Here is an 18,427-nt window from a genome sequence, read left to right as displayed (position 1 = left end):
CTGTTCTGATTTTGACCAGCTGATATTAAATCCTGACAAAAAACAGTTTGATGAAGTGTGATCAAAATGATTTCTCAAGTTGGTATTAACTGAAGAGTTTAGGTACTTCATTTTCAAGTGCTACGTTTCCATCTGTCTGTATTACTGTGCCATATGCATCAGTGTCAACATGTATCCCAAGCTTGCCTGTCTTATTTATCAGTTGCTGCAATGCTATATCACATTATTGAATGTTCTGTGCAAGTAACCTCTGTTTAACTGACAATAATCGAAACCCTACTGTACATAAGAGTTACTTTAATAGAACTATTAAAGTAACTATCTTATTGTAAGGTGTAAATTATACTACTATTATATATATAAAATTGACACCTTACTATATATATATGACCATATGTTTTGCATCCACTGCTCCTCGGCAATAGACCACTCTAACACACTGCACTACTGCCTGACAGAGGCAAAAATGTACAGTTGCATTTTGACGAGCGCGGCGGGATTGTGGGACTAACACACACACACACACACACACACACACACACACACACACACACACACACACACACACACACACACGACCAGTTGACTGGATAGAAAATATGGCTGCTGCCGAATGTGCAGCAAACGGCTTGCGGAAGTGAGGTAAGTAATTCTTCAGCTTCACAAACCATTTTACATTAAAGGATTATTTAGTTGCATCAAATGCAATTAGGGGGGGGGATTCAATTCTATCTTACTGACAATAGGAGTTGCCTCTGCCAGTAGAAAGGTCGTTGTGTGTGTGAATGTCTTGGTAAAGTTACCAGGGACCACCTATTAGCTAGCTAACGCGCCCCAGCTAGCTTGCTACTCCGCTGATAGTAACTGCTATTTCATGGAGCTACTGTTAGCTTCTCCAGAACAAAGCTAGCCAGTTGCTAACTTGCTAACGTTAGTGAACATCGCCGATGTTTGGCTACTTGCAAATAGTTGGTCAACGAGGCGTTTAGTTACTTGTTAGTTAGTTGCACGTGACTATGGCCCATTGATTCACAAAGGCAAATATTAGTGGTGCATAAATGTTGGGGTGCGCCAGGGTTGCCCGTCCTGTCTGCTGAGCGCAGCCCTGTTAGCGATGCTAACCAACCACACGCTAGTCTATCATGATGCTCGCGTGTTAGACATAGCAAGTTAGCTTTGCCTCTTTATTGACTCGAGAGAGAGAATGGGAACATTTTCTTCTAGGTACATTAATACTGTAATTTTGCTGCATCATCAAACTATTCCGACTAGTTAAGTTTGATTAGATTCTCGTGTACTTGTTTGCTAGCCAGTTGCACCCTCACACATTTATATCCTGCAACTTTCATGAGCTGGAGCTAGCTGCTGGACTGGGCTAGGCTTGGTTTAGAGCTAGCTGCTGGACTAGGCTAGGCTTGGTTTAGAGTTAGCTGCTGGACTGGGCTAGGCTTGGTTTAGAGCTAGCTGCTGGACTGGGCTAGGCTTGGTTTAGAGCTAGCTGCTGGACTGGGCTAGGCTTGGTTTAGAGCTAGCTGCTGGGCTAGGCTTGGTTGAGAGCTAGCTGCTGGACTAGGCTAGGCTTGGTTTAGAGCTAGCTGCTGGACTAGGCTAGGCTTGGTTTAGAGCTAGCTGCTGGACTGGGCTAGGCTTGGTTTAGAGCTAGCTGCTGGACTAGGCTAGGCTTGGTTTAGAGCTAGCTGCTGGACTGGGCTAGGCTTGGTTTAGAGCTAGCTGCTGGACTGGGCTAGGCTTGGTTTAGAGCTAGCTGCTGGACTGGGCTAGGCTTGGTTTAGAGCTAGCTGCTGGACTGGGCTAGGCTTGGTTTAGAGCTAGCTGCTAACGGTAGGCTTGGTTTAGAGTTAGCTGCTAGGCTATGTTAGACTTGTTTTAGAGTTAGCTGCTAGGCTAGGCTAGGCTTGGTTTAGAGTTAGCTGCTAGGCTAGGCTTGGTTTAGAGTTAGCTGCTAGGCTATGCTAGACTTGTTTTAGAGTTAGCTGCTAGGCTAGGCTTGGTGTATAGCTGGCTGCTAGGCTAGTCTGGATGTAAGAGAGTGCTCTCTGGGCTTTAGAGCCATGCCAATCCGCGGATCTGATGATGGGAGTAAGGCCCAATGAATGGAAATGTTTATTGAAGACAACGACACCGAGATGAGGGTGAGAGTAGAGACATTTAACTGTTGTTTGACAGACTTTGATTTGTAATTTGCACTTGCTTGTATTCTCATCTTAAAACTAACATCCCATGGCATTCGCTTTACACACACCAGTGTTAACGCTTCACATACATACATTTTAAAACGTTAAAAACGTTAAGTCAACAAGAGCCAGCTATAGCTCTGTTTGCGCGTTGACGAGTTGGTTCATAAAAACAAAAACTAGTGCGACCAGCACGTGTCCATTTAAAGTTCACAGCTATGATAATGCGACAGGCTCTTTTGAGCAGGAAGTATTATGCTTGACATATGAAACTGAATGTATTTAGCTAGCTAGCTATTGCTAATGATACTCGTGCTGGATTTTGCTGAATTGTGAAGCTAAAGCTGTCAGCCACGAATAAGGTCCCTTTCTGTCACGTATTTGATTTTCTACACAAACCGATCCAATTCTGTATGAAGGTCGTTATACAGCCCGCGTCAACGCTGGTAGAACTGGAAAATAATTGTTTATTTTACCTACATGTTGGGTTTAACAAAATATTGCTGCTACATTCTGTCTCAAACCTGCCCGTGCTCTGTGTTGTTTACAAACCACGTAGGCAGTGACTTAAAAGAGAGAGGAATAATGTATTCCAAAAGTAAAGATGGAGTTATCGTAATTTGTTGAACCCCCTCGAGTATAAGGTACACTTTTAATATAGATCTGCCTTTTCTTCCCTCCCTGATTTTATGCATGGTCAAATCACATTAGTTGTCTCAGCTGGAGGCCTGGATGGGGTGTGAAGGAGGAGCAGCCTGTGTGCAGCGTTCCTGACAGACTGACAATTTTAAACAAATCACTGAAAAAGCTACTAGTGACCTTTTGTTGAAGTCAAAATATTGTAGAAAGGATTATTTCTCTTCTTTCTGATGTTTCTTCCCCAAGGCCTTTAAAGTAAACTGTGACAGAGGCTCACAGATAAGGTTAGATGATTTATGCGTAGGTACTTTGTCCCCTATTTTAATTGATGTCAAGGTTTCTGTGTTCTAGTCTGCTCCGAAGGGGGTCGGGATAAATTATTCCTCCCTTGAAAGTCATGTTGCACATCTAGATGTTATTTTCCACCGCTGGCGGATTTATGGGGTGTAGCCAGTCCTTCCTATTATTTATGGGATACAGCGCAGTTCACAGAACAAGTTAAGGAAGGTTAGTTTTGAATTGCAGTGCTCCAAAGTTTATCCTGCCATTCATAGGGTTTCGCACATGACCTGTTTAGCCTATACTAGGAAAACTGCCTCTTGAGAAGTGCTATTACAATGAGGATTGTTGTCTTTGACATTTTGCAATATGGTACGGTATTGAATGAAGCCTTTGGGTACATGACTCGACGCTTTATGGAGATAAGCAGTGTACCGGGTGCCTCAGCCCCTCATCCCCTGAGAACGGGGTGACTCCACCTCTGATGGACGAGGACACCGTCAGTGACCCAGTAAAACATCTGTTTTGTTTTAGACTCGGGGAAAAAAAAACAAGCATCCCTGGACCAGAGGGAGGTCTAGAAAGATGAACATTCACGTCGTATTCATGTAGTCGTTTTTCATGGCATGAGGCATAAGCAGCCGAGGTTCAAAGCTCAAGTCTGACGTTTTGAAATGTTAAGAGATTCACTGAACCAGATGTAAGATGCTGGTCTTATTTATCATCTGACAGGACCAACATTGAATTAGATTTCCTTATAAATATGGAGGCTTTGAATCCTCTCCGTTTACTTTTCCCGCTGGGGCTTCAGTTGCAAACGTGAACTCCAGTTGCTCGCAGCTAATCGATACTTTCCTTTAAGGCAGCCAGAGATGAATGCATGTGAGTGAATCATGTGCGGAATGTTCTAGAACCCTTCGATTTCTCCCGCAGGTGCCTGGATTCCGCTGCAGAGGGGAGCGCCCCACGATGAGGAGCCAGTAGGAGGCACGCCCGCCGTAGCATGGCCGCGTCCCGTTCCTCGCGCGTCACGAGGTCATCAGTGGGGATCAATGGATTGGACGAGAACTTTTGCGGCCGCACCCTCAGGAACCGCAGCATCGCCCAGCCGGAGGAGGCGCCGGCGGCCTCGCCCCTACCCCGCGCCCGCTCGCCCAAGAAGAGGCAGGACTCCCAGCAGGCCTCGTCCTCGTCCTCGTCCTCGTCGCAGCCCGGGGGCCAGCAGGGGAAGGTAGCCGACTCCAAGGCCTCGCCGGAGGGGGGGGAGCAGTGGGCCGGCCCCAGGAAACGGGGCGTGTCCTGCTCGGAGAGGGGTGGCGGGGCGGGCGTGGAGGAGAAGGCCGGGGCGCGGGACGCCTCCTCCCCGCTCCTCAAGCGGGCCAAGCGCTGCTCCCACCCCGGGGAGCCGCAGGGACACGAGGACGACGCCCCGCCTCCCCCCACCGCCGCCGGCCCCGCCCCCGCGCCCGCCGCTCTCAAGGAAAACAACAACAAAGACGATTCACCGAGCCAAAACGCCACCGCTGCCTCGTCCTCGCTCTCGCCCCGCCTCAGCAAAGAAGAAGACGAGGAGGAGGAGGATGGAGGCGTGGAGAGCGAGGGACCGGCGCCGCCCCAGAACGCCCACAAGGCCTCTAACGGCCTCGGGGAGAACGGCGGCGACGCCGATAAGGACACCAGGCCGGGCTCGCTCGCTGTAGAGCCTGGCGGCGATCCCCCGTCACCGCCTGCCGCCGCTGCCAGCACCGGCCCCGCGCTGCTCAACGGCGGCCAGGCGGAGGCGCCCTCGTCCCCGGAGCCCATCGTGCCTTGTAGAAACTCTGTCCCTGAGCAGGCGGAGGTCGGCGTTTCGGGGGAAGCCCCCGCCTCCCCGCTGCCTCCGGCAGCCCCCGAGGGCCCCGCCCCCGAGGGCCCCGCCCCAGAGCTGCTGGTGGTCCGGGAGGCGGGGCTGGAGGAGGCGGAGGTGGACGTGGTGGGGGACTCGGTCTGCATGGCCCACGAGGAGCAGGTGAGGGAGGAGGAGGTGGTCAGCACCAACGGCCGGCCTTTCACGCCCGTGCAAGACTCCGCCCCTCCCCCCTCCTCCTCCTCCTCCTCCACTTCCACTTTCATAAACAACACAAACGACAACCCGGTCATCATCAACAACAACAACAACAACAGCAACTCAGGAGAAGCGCCGCCGCCACCGCTCGCGCCCGCCCCTTCCCTCTCGGAGCCCGGCTGCGGCCCCTCGGCGTCCGGCACGCCCCCCTCCTTCACCGAGCACCACGAACACAGGTACACCCTGAGGACTTCGCCCAGGAGGGCGGCCGGCGGCGGGGGTCCGAAGCCCGGCTGCTCCCCGCCCAGGGACAACGGCCCGCTGGGTGGGTCGCTGGGGACCGCCGAGGAGGAGGAGGTGGAGGAGTTGGAGGCCCGCGCCGGGCCGGAGGTGGAGGTGGAGGAGGAGGAGCCCGCCCCCTCGGACGGCGCGGGCCCCTGCGGCGACCAGCGGGCTTCCGTGAACCACGGCGCCCGCGCAGGGGGCGGAGACTCCATGCCGGCGGCGAGCAAAGAGGCCAGAGCCAGCAAGGAGCCGGCGGGCAGCCGGGCCGCGGTGGACGACGAGGAGGAGGAGGAAGAGGAGGAGGAAGAGGAGGAGCCAGACGTGTATTACTTTGAGTCGGACCACCTGGCTCTCAAACACAATAAAGAGTATGTCTGCGCTCGCCGCGGTCACGCCGCCCCCCCCCCACCCCCCCCCTCGAGAGTCCGCGCGTTCGGTCCGCTCGCCGGTCCGTCGCGTCGTACGTCTCCAGTCAGTTTGAATATGTAGCCTCTGTTTGGGCTCGGCGCGTTGGAAGCACGGTAGGAATCGGTTTCGAGTTCCATCCAGGTTATGTGAGGACATGGGTTTAGTACATTCTGCCAGATCAAGGACACGGGGACGGTAGTTTGTGTCACGGAGACTGCGAGTCCCTCCTGCTTAGCGCCGCCTGGTGTCACGCTGCTCGCTTTCCACTGCGTTCAGTCTGTATTTTTGCCAGAACATTTTAATGAAACTCAAATCTCATATGGAGAGAGAACTCCTGAGGGAGGAGGAGGAGTGTCTGTTATAATGTGCTTGTTGTGGCGCTCTGGCTGTTCGGAGAGCGGGTTGTGATGATAAGGCTATTGTGTGTGTGTGGGGGCGGGGGGGGGGGTGTTTGCTGGTTCTGGTGGTCAGGTCGTCTCACGCTGTGCTCAATCGGAGCGTGCTCGTGGCGGCGTGTCGAGGTCAGCTGATCCGGGCCAGCCACGCCGCGGGGAGGGGAGGGGCAGATGGGGGGATGGGCGCTCTCTGAAATCCCAATCTGGTTTTAGTGCACGGTTAAAAAACAAAACAAGCCAAAAGTAATGGATTTAGGACGATCATGTTGCATGCACCCGGGTAATTTGAGAAAGATTACGTGCCGTACCGAGGCCAGATTGTTTTTGTTTTTTTATGGAAGGCTTGAATAGAGCGGTCAGTTCTGTGATAGCATGACAGCGCTAATTCATCCCCTGCAGTGATACATCTCCGCTCGCTCGATGGAGCCGAGCACGCCATTAAATCAGCGTTTCCCTGTGATCTAACCAGCCTGTAAAGACGCTGCTGCGCCTCCAGATAGTGATATATATATACTGCCCCCAAAAATTAAGGGAACACTTACTCATCACATCCAGCCCTCAGTGGGTTAATGATTTTGGTTTCCATTGGAAAGTCTTTATTGATTACGTTGTGTAATTGGTCAAGAGCAAAATGACATATGGACGGTCCTTGGACATCAAAATCATTAACCCATTCAAGGCTGGATGGGATAATTAAATGTTCCCTTAATTTTTTTTGAGCAGTATAGTTATAGCATCTCGCATAGCCCTTCCGTGTGTTTGTGTGTGTCTGTGTATGTGTGTCTGTGTGTCTGTGTGTAGGTGTGTCTGTGTGTGTGTCTGTGTGTATGTGTGTGTGTGCGCGTGCACGTGTTTGCGTGTGTGTCTCGGTGAGGCGTTCGGAACGCGGAGGCCGAGAGTGTCATAATTATGACACGGCACATTATGACATGGCACCTCTCTGGTGCGTCTGCCGGTGGCGGTGCCGGCGTGACTGCCTGTCAGGCTGGCCCTGGAGCCCAGTAGGGGGCGACGCAACACCAGTCCCGTTCCCGGAACTCCTGGCCTGCGGCCACGCTGCCGAGAGCAACCAAGCGTTCGACTCAACTGCATATGGCTCCTGTCCTTTAGGCTGGGTTAATGCATATTTTATTGTTGTGTTGTTGTTGTTATTTTTGTGTGATGTTTTGACGAAACCCGTTCTGAACCTGAAGCTATGTGAAGCAGGGTCCTGGCAGTTATTACCGAATTAATTCCATCCCCTCATGGATTTTCATTCAGGTCCTGTTAGAGGAGATTGGTCCTCACCGCCAGCACCTGTATTAGATTAGAGGAACCTCGCCACCGCCTCTGCCACCGTGGTTCGCCGAAACACAAGACCAATCACACACTCATTTTCTGCTGCTCGGTGACCTAATTTGCGGTGGCCGTTCTGCCCCGAGGTCCTGCCTGAAAAGTTCAATGTGTCGGCCCGGCGCGAGGCGCCGTGACGTCGCGAGCGTTTGTTGTGAGAGGGCTTGGATGAGGCCGGATGAACGCTGAGGTGAAAAGCCGTCAGCGGTGTTCGCTCCCAGCGCCCGGGCCGGCCCGCAGGCCGCCTCCCCTCCCCGCAGTCGCAGCCCCTGACGAGGTGTCCTGGCTCGGTGCTGATCCGTTTCCCAGTGGCGTTATTGAATTATGCATGGTCCCGGGTCCTTAAAAGTTTGATGTGCGATGCGTGGCAAGTGCCGGGTCTAAATAATGCACACTGTCCCTCCCTCCACCCCTCCTCTCCTTCTGTCTGTCCCTCCTTCCATCCCTCTGCCCCTCCCTCCATCCCTCTGTCCCTCCCTCTATCCCTGTCTGTCCCTTCCTCCACCCCTCTCTCTCTCCCTCCACCTCTCTCTCCCTCCACCTCTCTGTCTCCCTCCCTCCACCTCTCTCTCCCTCCACCTCTCTGTCTCCCTCCATCCCTCTCTTTCTCCCTCCACCCCTCTCTCTTTCTCCCTCCACCTCTCTCCCTCCTCCCTCTCTCCCTCCCTCTATCTCTCCCTCCTCTCCCTCCCTCCCTCCACCCCTCTCTCTCCCTCCCTCCACCCCTCTCTCTCTCTCCCTCCTCCCTCCCTCCCTCCACCCCTCTCTCTCCCTCCCTCCCTCCCTCTCTCTCCCTCCCTCCCTCCCTCCCTCCCTCTCTCTCCCTCCCTCTCCCCCTCCCTCCCTCCCTCTCTCTCAGTTACCAGCGTCTGCTGCAGACCATCGGGGTGCTGGAGGCCCAGCGCACGCAGGCCATCCTGGACCTGGAGCAGCTGGCGCGTCACCAGAGGGAGGCGCTGTCCGACCCCATCAGCTTTGTGGAGCAGCTGCAGAAACAGGTACCAGGGCCGTCCGCACGCACGTACCACGCCCTGCGCGGTCTACGACGAGACGCCGCCGTGAACTCTGACCTTCGACCCCTGAACGGTCCTCCCCATCCACCCCCCCCCCCCAGGTGGAGTTGGGCTTGCCCTGCCCCCAGAGAGTGGTCCAGCTCCCCGACATCCCGTGGGGTCAGTACACCTCAGGCCTAGGGGACTTCGAAAGGGAGTTCTGCGACAAGAAACGCAAAACCAGGCAGCTGAAGCTCATATTTGATAAGGGTATGTGTGTTCGGTCCCCTGCGCGTTATTTCTCATCTCATGAAAAGGTCATTTCTGCCGTGTTGTTTATTTGGAATGTTTTACAAAGAATTCCCTACTCTTCTTTACAAAATCAGAAATATTAAAATTAATATTCTCTTTTGTTCTTTTTTTTTTTTTTTTTAACCTAGTGGGATTACCAGTTCGACCGAAAAGCCCTCTGGAGCCCAAGAAGGAAGGGGAGTCGTCCACCATGTACTCAGCTCTACCCTCCAGTGATGCCCCAGAGAACAGCAGGCAAACCCAGGTACGGATCGCAGACTCGGACCGCCGACGCGCCCCCGCACCGCCCTGAAACCTGAGTGAGAGAGGTGGGGGGGTGGAGGGGGGGGGGGTGATCACCTAGCACACAGCCTCAGTCTGGTGAGGCTCCGCCAGCTGCATCAGCGGAGCGTTGGGCTTCCTGCTAGGCGTCTCGTGTATCCTGAGGGAACACGAGCAGACGACCCCTCCCTTGCCCCACCTCCCATTTCCAGTCTTTCCTGTGCTTTGTTGCGTGTGTGTGTGTTTGTGTCAGTGTGTTGCGTTAGCGTGCGTTGCGCGTTTGATTGGTTTGAGTTGATGGCGGAGACGAGCGGCGGCTTGGCGAGCGGACCGTGCGAACGCCGCGTTGTTATTTTCTCATCCGCTCGTTGTTTCCGTTGTGGACGCACCGGCATGGTCACTCACAGGGGTGGAAAATTAACTTTTTGGCTCACGGTGAGTCACCTGCCAAGGGGACTGTAGATGAAAAAATCTACCGGCCAAGTTTTTTTTTTCTTCAGATAGCCTTCCAAAATCTAGTCGGCAGTTTGAAATTTTGCCTGCATTTGGCCGGTGGCAGGTGTTAATTTTCAGCCCTGCACCCTCACGCAGTCCAGTCCTGAACAGATTCCCTTGGTCAGTCTGGCTCCTCCTCAGTAAGATTGTGTTTTGTCTTGGTCTTTCAGGTGTGGTCAGTCCTGTCCTGTTGATTGTTGTGTTGTGTCATTGTTGTGTTTTGTGGCCTTGCAGATGATCAGAGGGAGGCTGTGTCACCAGAGCAAACCGGACACCTTCAACCAGCTGTGGACGGTGGAAGAGCAGGTAGGGACGCACGGCGCTCTGCTCACGCCGAGAAGCCGGGATCATCCGTCGTCTTTGGCCCCTCTACTCCAACCAACGGTGTTTTGTGCGTATCTGTGTGTTTGTGTTGTTTGCGTTGTGCGTGCGTAGAAAAAGCTGGAACAGCTCCTCCTGAAGTTCCCGCCCGAAGAGGTGGAGTCGAAGCGCTGGCAGAAGATCGCAGACGAGCTGGGTAACCGGACCGCCAAACAGGTGAGCGCCGCCGTGGAACCCTGCAGAACCCGGTGGTATTCACCGCGCGTCTCAGGGCGTTTTCCTCACAGAAACAAAACTCCTCGCTGCTGGGATTAGAGATGTACGGACGGTTCCTCCAGCGTCACGTTCCTGTCGTTTTGTGTCCAGGTCGCCAGTAGAGTGCAGAAGTATTTCATCAAACTGACAAAAGCAGGTATCCCAGTGCCTGGGAGGACACCTAACATGTGCATGTACAGCAAAAAGGTACCCGTCGCTCCTCTCTAAATCCACTCTGACCCCTTTTCCGTCAACAACAGAGTCAGAAGTCTCTCTCTGCACAGAGAGCCTGAGAGGAAGCAGGAAGAGTCGTCCCATGGGACCTTCGTTCAGGAAGAAATGTGTACGGTAGTCAATGGCGATAAACAAATAATTTCTTGATCCCGTTTGAATTGTGCCATGAATGAATTAAAAGCTAATTCTGCAAGTCAAGAAAGTTGCAGTTTGTTGTAATACTGTAGAGCAGTTATTCCAGAAGGAGTTTAAAATGATTAAGAGGTGGAAGTCACTATTAGTCTGATCACGTTGAGAGCTGCAGGAATGCGAAAGGATAGTTTGTCAGTTCTGTAAGAGCTGGCATGCGAGATCGGCTTTACAAGGGTTTGGTGAGTGTTAAATAAGTAAGGTCGGCTAGCTAATATTAGCTAACTTGCGAGTTACCCAAGATTAGTAAAAATGTATGTTTTAAATTGACAAACGTGATGGTCATAGCGCAATTCAGTCGGGATCAAGAAATCATTTTTCTCACGCCGTTCACTACCGTTCATATTTGATCTGATTTAAGGTCCCGTGGCGGTTTTCTCTTCCAGCTCTGCTCAGGCGCTCTATAGTCATGATCCTTTTCTATCTGCCAACAAGCCCGTGAGCTGAGGCACCTCCGACTGACCGCTGGTCGCTGCTGTTCCACAGGCGTCCAGTAAGCGGCAGCACCACCTGAACAAGCACCTGTACAGGCAGTCCACCTTCCTGACCTCCTACGAGCCGCCGGTCTACATGGACGAGGAGGACGAGCGCTCCGGCTTCTTCAACAGTCTGCAGGACCAGTCCGCCGACGACGAATCGGTCAGCCGCTCGCCACCACAGCCCCGCCCACCCCCCCCACCCTGCTGTCGCTCAGGCAGCCCCGCCCCCCCCACCCTGCTGTCGCTCACGCAGCACCACCCCCCCACCCTTCTGTCGCTCACGCAGCCCCGCCCCCCCACCCTTCTGTTGCTTACGCAGCCCCGCCCCCCCACCCTTCTGTTGCTTACGCAGCCCCGCCCCCCCACCCTTCTGTTGCTTACGCAGCCCCGCCCCCCCACCCTTCTGTCGCTCACGCAGCCCCGCCCCCCACCCTTCTGTCGCTCACGCAGCCCCGCCCCCCCACCCTTCTGTCGCTCACGCAGCCCTCACGCCTCAGCAGCCCACACAGTAGTTCACGCTGTCCCCTCTGTCCCCTCGCCTCTCCGCGGCTGCGTCTCAGTAGTTCACGCTGTCCCCTCTGTCCCCTCGCCTCTCTTTGGCTGCGTCTCAATAGTTCACGCCGTCCCCTCGCCTCTTCGTGGCTGAGTCTCAATAGGCCAAACTGCTCTCCATGGCTGCGTCTCAACAGTTCACGCTGTCCCCTCGCCTCTGCGTGGCTGCGTCTCAACAGTTCACGCTGTCCCCTCGCCTCTCCGTGGCTGCGTCTCAATAGTTCACGCTGTCCCCTCGCCTCTCCGCGGCTGCGTCTCAATAGGCCAAACTGCTCTCCGCGGCTGGGTCTCAATAGCTCACACAGTCCCTGCTCCCTCCGTGGCCGGGTCTCAATAAACCACGGCGGCCACCTCCCCCTGCCTGAGCGCTGATCTGTAAACGCAGGCCGGACGGCCGCTGTGTGCCGGATGCCTGTTATCTCTCACCGGTCTAAGGGGAGCAGGCGTTAGAGACTATTGAGATGCGGAGGATGTCAGCCTCCCTCCTCCCTTCCAAGCCCTCTCCGTCTCCGCTGTGCCTTGAGCGCTCTCGCAATAACAGGCCAATTAGCACTGATGATCGTGTGTGTTTTAAAAAAATCAAGCTACAGAAGCAGTGTGTGTGTGCATGTGTGAGTGTGTGCGTGCGTCGGAAATGACGTGTCGGCTTCGGTCTCTCTCTCTCTCTCTCTCTCTCTCTCTCTCTCTCTCTCTCCATCCTAACCTTTATTCTCATCAGTATAAGACGCTGTGCTCGCTCTACTCCCCCCATCATCGTGCAGCCGAGCGTTGACATCCCCCCCCCCCCCCTGTCCCCCCTCTGGCAGTGACCTTTCAGAAAAGCCTGCTCGCCGGAACCCGCGTCAGCGGAGGATTAGTGGATGTTGGAGCTGGTCAGAAAGACGCGGATGGCCGGGGGTCTGGAGAGAGCCGTGAGCCGACCCGTGTTAAGACCCGACCCGTGTTAAGACCCGACCCGTGTTTAGACCCGACCCGTGTTAAGACCCGACCGGCGTTTAGACCCGACCCGTGTTTAGACCCGACCCGTGTTTAGACCCGACCCGCGTTAAGACCCGACCCGTGTTAAGACCCGACCCGTGTTTAGACCCGACCCGTGTTAAGACCCGACCGGCGTTTAGACCCGACCCGTGTTTAGACCCGACCCGTGTTTAGACCCGACCTGCGTTTAGACCCGACCCGCGTTAAGACCCGACCCGTGTTTAGACCCGACCCGCATTAAGACCTGACCCGTGTTTAAGACTTCAGCGCGTCCCATCCCTCTGTGGCTGGCTCGTCTAGGGGAGTGGAGACCCTTAGGGGGGGTGGGGGGGGGGGGAGTTGCTGTGACTGTGTGTGTGTGTGTGTGTGTGTGTGTGTGTGTGTGTGTGTGTCAGGCGGGGGCGGGTTGAACGGCTGTTTCGCGGCGTTCAGTTAGATTTATTCCACCGTGTCCGAGGTCGGTCCGTAGGCGGAAAGACACCTGGAGAATACAGTAGCAGTGTCCCCAGAAAGCACTCTTAACGCTGTGTGTGTCGTGTGTGTGTGTGTCTCCCTGAATGTGTGTCCGTGTGTGCGCTTGTCCCTGAATGTGTGTCTGCGCGTGCATGTGTGTCCCTGAATGTGTGTCAGTCCGTGCACGTGCGTACGTGCGTACGTGTACTGTGTCCCTAAATGTGTGTGTGTGTGTGTGTGTTTGTATAAGTTTAAATCCATGGCTCTAGACCTATGTACTTAAACCTGTAACTGTTTTTTTAATAATTATTATTCTACATTACATTTGTTTTGTTGATTTGTATCCCTGTGTAATCTCATCATCACTATAATATGTGTGTCTGAATATGTGTGTGCGTCTATCTGAATGTGTGTGTGTGTGTGTGCGTGCGTGTGTGTGTCCAGGACGAGGAGGGCGTTCCCCTGGAGTACCGCCACCTCCCGGAGTACAAGGAGCTGCAGGAGCTGAAGAGGCTGAGGAGGAGGAGGCTGCAGGAGTTCCAGGAGGACGGCGACGGGGGCGTGGCCCAGCACCTGGGCTACAAGGTGACGCCCCACACACACACACACACACACACACACACACACACACACACACACACACACACACACAGAGCCCCCCCACGGCCCCGGCCGCCTCACAGGAACCTGCCACTCATGAGCCGAGTCTTCCTACACATCGCAATTCATTCATGCATGCAAGAGTGTCGCTGGGCCCCGAGTTCGAGCCCGGTTGTGCGGTAACGGCGCCGCCTTTAAATAACCGCGCGCCTCTCGCGCCGTGCGCACACGCGTTTTTGGGCCGCAACCCACGGAGACATGACGCGCTTTGTCGACGTCGTACCAGAATACGCACCGTTCGCAAAGCCTCCGTTGCACATGCCAAGACGGCAGTTTGTGAACTCTCTCTCTCTCTCTTCCCCTCCCTCCCTCCTCTCCCTCTCTCTCTCCAGTGTGACATGTGTGGTGTGGAGCCCATCCAGGGGGCGAGGTGGCACTGTCAGGACTGTCCCTCAGACAACGCTGTCGACTTCTGCACCAACTGCTCTGACTGGTGAGACCCGCCCGACTGATGATGACCCGTAGAGGCTTAACATATCAGACCCATAATCCCTATTACAGGATGTTCACCGTTGGACTACAGGAAAAGGGGGAAAGGTTAGGTTTGGGATTAGCATACCACCTTCCGGGAACCATTCCACAGCTGCAAGTTGTGGCTGAAATCCCAGAGCCTTAAACTGGGGTCGGAACAGGCTGGAAGCCGTTTTAGAATGTTTGTTGTTCTGAAACTCAAGCCGTGGAAGATTCATCACGTCAGATATTTACAGTTTAAGAACTGAGGCCTTGTTCACATGAACACGGGTATTTTTGAAACCGGGGTTTTTCCTCCTTCATTCTTGGAAAAAAACATGAGAACTCAAACACGCTGTCGCTGGCTCATTCTGTTCGATGGCGCCATGGTAACAAAGCTGTAACACGCACGTCAAATAGGCTGCTTGCTGTCACATTCACTTTTGGACTTCTGCTCCACTCCAACTTTTTATACCTCCGCCAGGCGATAGCCTGACAAAGTCAAGGTCACTGTGACCTCACAAAATGTGTTTTTGGCCTGATGAACACAATATCTCAAGAAAGGCTTAACATAATTTTTTTCATATTTGGGTAAAATGTCCAGTTGGACTCGAGGATTAACTGATTACATTGTGGGGGTCAAAGGTCAAGGGTCACCGACCTCACAAAAGGTGTGTTTGGCCTGCTGAACACGATATCTCAAGAACGACAGAATTTGTACATATTTGGTCAAGATGTCCAGTTGGACTTAATTAGATTATTGGATTAGATTTTGGTATTCAAATATCAAAGGTTAAGGTCACTGTGACATCACAAAAGGCACTTTTGAACGCTAACGCTAGCTAGCTAATGCTAACGATAATGCTAGCTAACGATAATGCTAACACTAGCTAGCTAATGCTAATTCTAACACTAATGCTAGCATTAGAGTTAGCGTTAGCTAGTTAGCCCTTTATTTTCCAAGAGAAAACACAAGAGGAACAGCATTTTGTTAACCGAGAGCTGCAGAGTTGTGTGGTTGAGTCCACACGGTTCTCATTCCAGCATTTTATGTAAACAGGAGGTAACGGCTACCTAAAAACAAGCCCAAAACTCTGGTTTTCTTGTCCACACGACAACACTGAAAGTGGAGTTTCTAAAAATGTTCACCCCGGACGGTTTAAAAAAAAAAAAGTCCTAGAATTCTGACTTAGAATGCCGTTTGCGTGTGCATGGAAGGCCAAACCGCGTAGAAAAATGCCCGGTTTCAAGAAAATACCTGTGTTCGTGTGGACAGGGCCTGAGAAGGCAGTTTCCGAACAAAACATTCTATTCTGAAAACCTCTTGAAACCGTCAATGGATGTTTTGCGTGAAACCCGGCTTTAGACAGAAAACCAGTCTGCCCCTCTCCATGTACTGACCGTTTCCCCCGATCCCCCCTCCCAGCTTGTACGAGACAGAGACCCACAAACCCGGCCACAACCTAGAGCCCGTCTACCACGCAGAAGAAGCCTTCCTGGACCGGGACTACTGCCTGCCTCAGACCACGGGCTACAACTACCTGGACCCCAACTACTTCCCTGCCAACAGATGACAGGCACCCCGGGCTCTGTCCACAGCGTCCCACTGGCCACTCCCACTGGCCACTGTGCATGGCTCCACCCTCCAAGTCCCAGAAACCGCTTAACCCGCCACTAGCCCGCCAGGCAGGCAGCCAGGCACCCGGGGAGAGGGGGGGGGGGAGGGGGGAGGGGCGAGCACACAGCGGTGGCTGGTGGCGGGGGGGCTTTGTGGAAACCGGCCAGCCTCCCTCGCCACACCGGATGCGGGGGGAGGGGGCGGCACGTTGGCTCTAAGAGGAAGAGGAGCGTGGGAAATGTGGCAACCCCCTGACAGCCAGGTTACCCACCCACAAACTAAAAAACAAACCGTAGGGACACCAACGTTTCCTAGACTCAGAGAGATACCACCTCCCCCCTCCTCCCCCCAGAGTCCTCGCCCGTACGGACCTCCCTGTGCTGCTCTTCAAGACTGGAGAAGAAGTGGCGTTGGAGCCGGTCAGCGGATCTGTGAGAACGTGCGGTCAGAGTACCCCAGTGTAGTGGACCTACTCATCACCCGAGACTCACATGGATGGATGGTTGTGTGTGTGGTTGTGTGTGTGTGTGTGTGTGTATGTATGTGTGTGTATGTGTGTGTGTGTGGTTGTGTGTGTGTGTGTGTGTGTGTGTGTGTGTGTGTGTGTGTATGTGTGTGTGTGTGTGTGTGTGTGTGTGTGTGTGTGTCGAGAGAGTGAATTTCGTCCTAGCTAGATATCTGTAGTTGAGTATTTATGAATCAAGCATCCCTCAGTGTGTGGGGGGGGGGGGCATATAGAACTGGGTCTTTGAGGGAGGAGCTTGGTGCAAGTCAAGTGTTCTCTGGTTGGTACCAGGTTTTTAACCAATCACGGGAGCTGCCGACCCATATGACGTTTCTAAGGACTCAGCCGTTAACGGACCCTGCGTCACACGCCTCTCGGGGCTTCCACCGTCACTCAGCGCTGCTCTCTCTCTCTCACGTCTCACATTCCCTCTCACCGTCTCTCATTTTCACTGTTACACCCCCCCCCCCCCCCCTCTCTCTCTCTCTCTCTTCTCTCTGTCTAAACTCAACCTGTTCCGTTTCCAACAAAAGAAGCACTACAACACGGAGAACACAAGCTGAAGGAAAACTTGTGTGATGCGCATAGCGGTATGAAAATGAAAGGATGTAGAAAGATGTCGTTTTTTTTTTTTTTCTCCCCATGGATGTGTGCCGTTGTTTATCATGTGGAGTAAACCAGACATTATGGTGAAAAAGTAGCCAGTGGTAGTTGCTGTGTGCCATTTTCTTTTACTGGAGAATTCCACCCCATCACTCGACCGTTACTCGTCCGCCATTAAATCTCACCAATCACCACACCTCTAGGTCCTCTGATTTAGCAGTCTCCTTAAGGTCCATGAAAAAGATTGTATTTTTATTAATCTATTTAAAAAAAGAGCGAGCGAGAGACAGAAGAATTAAGGTGGTGGTTGCCACCGCCGCAGTGGAACACCCACGTTATTTTATACAACTAGATTTTGTTGTGCTTGATTAGACGCCATTTTGTATGGTTTTTGTTTTGTCTCCCTCCCTCACCCCTTGCCCTGCTTCAATATCTGTGTATAACAGTCTGTTCTTAAATAATGTAAAACAAAAAAATGCTAGAGGAGATCTGTGGAAATAAAAGTATGTGAAAATAGTCTTTCTACATCGAGTGACTCCTGGATCATTCTGTTACATGTGTTCGTACAGTGTCAGCATTCCTGTGATAGATCCTTGACTTCTACACTGTCATGAGTTCTTGAGCCATCGGGTGGCGCTATCAGCTTGGACACTGATAATGGGTTATTAGCAGGAAAGCAAATATTTAATTACCAAACCCAGCCATTAGATGAGATGAGAGTCCACTGAAAATCTAGCCCTAGTCTTCAACGGTACAGCCTACTATTCCTGTCCTCTATTTCCTGGAGATACAGATGAAGACCTGTGAGTGGTAAAAGGAAGAAAGTAAATCAGCTCCTTGTCTGTAGAGAGGAGGGGGAGATTCAAGGCTGGTGCAGAGAGAACAACACCACAGGTGGAAGGGATCTCGTTACTGAGTGATCAGAGGCGGAGACACGCTGGTGCTTCCCAGTACCCTGTGCCTGTCTGACAGGTGAGGATGCTGCTGAATACATGACTACAGTGGCTCCGCCCTCTTGTGTCTGTTCCATCCTCTGGTTTGGGCGAGACGTGAAAGTGCTTTCCCAGATTCACACCGTCGCCTTCATCGTTTAACCTGTTGCCATCTACTGGAGGATATTTAATCCATTTCATTTTGAAAAACCTTTATTGAGGTGCCCTTCGGCTCTGAGACATCTCCTTTTCAAAGGAGTCCTGTCCACACAACACATAAAATACAGGTATAAATACAAAATACATTAAAAAATACTAATTATATGAGGACAGCTGAAAATGAAAGCAGAGGAGAATAAGTTGAGACCATCCTAAGCTGAAAGAAGGGCCTAATCAGGTGAACATTTGTAAGTCACCCAATTCCCTCGACAACATCCAGAGGTTTATGGTATATTCCAGATGAACACATACATGGAGACCTGATTTAGCAAATGTATCTTTATTGAATGTTAAATATCGATTTGACTCAACAAGCACTTAAATGTGACACTCCCATACGAG

At 52.7% G+C, this 18,427-nt stretch overlaps 1 protein-coding gene across 1 annotated transcript; it reads left to right on the top strand.

Moving 5' to 3' along the window:
* Nucleotides 1–584: 584 nt before the first annotated feature.
* Nucleotides 585–15,945, top strand: zzz3 (zinc finger, ZZ-type containing 3). The gene is made up of 12 exons (XM_084458164.1): nucleotides 585–642; nucleotides 4,047–5,810; nucleotides 8,437–8,575; nucleotides 8,692–8,839; nucleotides 9,010–9,125; nucleotides 9,872–9,943; nucleotides 10,073–10,174; nucleotides 10,325–10,420; nucleotides 11,123–11,275; nucleotides 13,543–13,683; nucleotides 14,091–14,191; nucleotides 15,635–15,945. The coding sequence occupies exons 2-12, from the start codon at nucleotides 4,117–4,119 to the stop codon at nucleotides 15,780–15,782; spliced, it is 2,910 nt and encodes a 969-aa protein (XP_084314290.1). The 5' UTR covers nucleotides 585–642; nucleotides 4,047–4,116; the 3' UTR covers nucleotides 15,783–15,945.
* Nucleotides 15,946–18,427: the final 2,482 nt, after the last annotated feature.

The sequence above is a fragment of the Borostomias antarcticus genome (assembly GCF_949987555.1).
Source record: "Borostomias antarcticus genome assembly, chromosome: 24".
Lineage (NCBI taxonomy): Eukaryota > Metazoa > Chordata > Actinopteri > Stomiiformes > Stomiidae > Borostomias > Borostomias antarcticus.
This window is presented reverse-complemented; position numbering and strand designations above follow the sequence as displayed.